The following is a 2500-nucleotide window of genomic DNA, read 5'->3' on the forward strand; positions in this document are numbered from 1 at the left end:
GATAGTGGTGAAGATTGTGTGGTTGTAGTTTGGAAACTTGATGCATCCCCATCCTTGGATCGTGCCTGACTTTGCAACGATTGTTGTTGGTTTGAGTCGAGAAGTATCGCGCTACTAAAAGAGACTGATATCGTTACATTTTCTTTGTCATAAGATGTTTGTGGGGTAGACGAAGTGTCATTTTGGATTGATATCTCTGTTAAATTTGTTGGTCTTGAAGCCGTGTTTGCTATGGTCGTCGTTGAAAGTCCAGAATCAAAATTCTGAGGTGGTGTTGATAGCATCATTTTGACGCTCTCCTCTGGTCTCAGAACGTGATTTAAATCCCAGAATAGATCCTGTGGGAAGACAAGAAGGCTGTTCAGCAGACTCTCGCTATTCGTGGGCTCACTGGTTTCCTCCCTTTGTTTGTTAGCGTCACCACTTCCAGTGCAGTCCCGACCCCTTCGTCCGTCTGGCGGACAAACACATTCATATTCGCAAGGACCCTGTAAATGAATAGGAAAAATAATGTCAATTTAAACCAAAAGATAACTGGAGGAATCCAGTTGAAACAACGATTATGATTTTTTAAAAGCTTTTTTCAATAGAAATGCCTATAAGCTGTATAGCTAAACTGGCATATAAGAAATATAAAAATGGCATTGTGTGAGCAAGATATATCTGGTTAAAAAGTAACGACAATGGATAAAGATATTCAAATCCTCTTTCTAAAACCTGAACAAGGTAGATTCCATAAAATCACTACAATCTTTTCAAGTATTTTTGAAACTGACACCCATTTACGCCATTTATTTTATTTTTAGTCATCCATGTACAGTGCATCTGATTATGTTAATGGAGGCCAAGAACTGAATGGAGATTAACAAGGGCGTAATGGCTATTCTGTTTTTTAAAAAAGAGAAAGCAAAACTTCACATGTTGAAATTTGCCAAACATATGAGAAAAAAATATAATTGAACTTCAGTCCAATTAATTTCAATTTTAAAGAATTATTGAGAACCCCCCCCCCCAAAAAAAAAAAAAAAAATTGACTTCATCATTCATGATAAAATTCTAAACGAAAGTACAACATTCAAATATATGTCGGAACTCTCGTTGATAACAAAGTTTAATGGGCAGAACAGTAAGAAGGCAAATCCCGTCCTTGACTTCCAAAAACGAAATGCTAAAGCCATTTAAAGAAAAATGCTATGAAAGCCTAATTAAACTAATACTATGTCATGAATGCTCAAAGTTTATATCTAAACTTTATAAATCGAATAGAAGATAGCAAAACGTTAAGAACCCTCTGACCATTGAAGAATAGATGCGGGGTATAAATGTTTATCATTATCCTTATCATTATTATTGTTATTAATATTATTATAAAGGTGTTCTTGAAATCAGTAGAGACAAAGGAATTGAAATACTTTGGCCACACTAAACAACATAGCACCATCTGAAAAGCCATCCCCGATTAAAAACAAGTGGAAAAGAGACAAGGAAGTCGTCCCCAAAATCGTGGCTAGACGACATTAAGAGCGGATTGGGATGACAAAAGAATAGTGCAACAGACTGGTACAAGACTGAGAAGGATGGCGAACCATTTCCAGTCGACCTCTTATGAGATGACACTGGAAGTAAGTAAAAAAGTCACCAACACCGAATGGACACAGAAAAAAATACACTCAATATTTCAAACTTTTGATATTTCTCAATACACTGTTGACAGTCATTCTTTCTCATTTCTTTTGGCAGTCGCCATCTTGTATTGCGACGTTATAATAGGGAAGTTTGAGGGAATTTCATGGTTACGAGTTCACAACGGCTTCTGTTTGAACCACTAATACTCCAACTTGCCAATGATCTGCTAATACGGTAAATTATGGGGTGTCACTTTATAGGCAAAATTTTTCCTTACCTTAAACACACAGAGGCCTCCTCCTGTGGAGCATAAACCAGGAAAATTGGTACATGGATCGCGATTTTTGGCGTCACATGCTGGGGAACCAGGGAGATTGACTGAAGAGGAAACAGCTGCACACTCGGATGGTTGGACATGCCAAAAGCTGTAGGAGATGAGGATGAGGAGGTGGATGTAAAGAGAATACTTCGGGAGAGATGAACGTAATGGATGGGTTGAGGTAGCCATTTGAGGACGTGGATATTATTTAGACGGTGAAATAGAGTTAAATTGAGTAGAGGCTGATAACTTCGGGTTGCGGTAACCTTTATTCTTAAAGATAAGATGTGTCGTTGACGCAACGTGTAAGTCAAGCCTGGTTCAACTGATTTGATGAGTTTTTTTTATCTTTCGATTCTCTTCTTAACATTTCAAATGTAGGCGCTGTTTGTGGATCTATTTAGACTTATAGCCGACAGATGTTCCGATAAGGGTTAAATTGAAATTTAGGAGAAGAGTTGATATCGAATAAATACTAGATGTTGATAACACTGATTACAAAGTTGGTCGTGATATCGACAGTAGCTGCTTTTTGATTGGTTGGCAGCTACCATA

The 2500-nt window shown here is 37.6% G+C and overlaps 1 protein-coding gene across 1 annotated transcript in view; it reads right to left on the reverse strand.

The window, feature by feature from the left end:
- LOC144976351 (uncharacterized) overlaps positions 1–2500 on the reverse strand; it is a 22770-nt gene that overhangs the window by 2641 nt on the left and 17629 nt on the right. Inside the window, exons 2-3 of the mRNA XM_078920604.1 lie at positions 1904–2500; positions 1–488 (exon numbers count right to left, since the gene is read on the reverse strand). The exon at positions 1–488 is cut by the window's left edge and continues 2641 nt beyond it; the exon at positions 1904–2500 is cut by the window's right edge and continues 457 nt beyond it. Coding sequence (XP_078776730.1) covers positions 1–488; positions 1904–2134 — 719 coding nt within the window. The 5' untranslated portion in view covers positions 2135–2500. The remainder of the gene's footprint in view (positions 489–1903) is intronic.

Source organism: Berghia stephanieae, chromosome 1 (genome assembly GCF_034508935.2).
Source record: "Berghia stephanieae isolate SIO BIC M18660-M18661 chromosome 1, UCSD_Bste_1.3, whole genome shotgun sequence".
Lineage (NCBI taxonomy): Eukaryota > Metazoa > Mollusca > Gastropoda > Nudibranchia > Aeolidiidae > Berghia > Berghia stephanieae.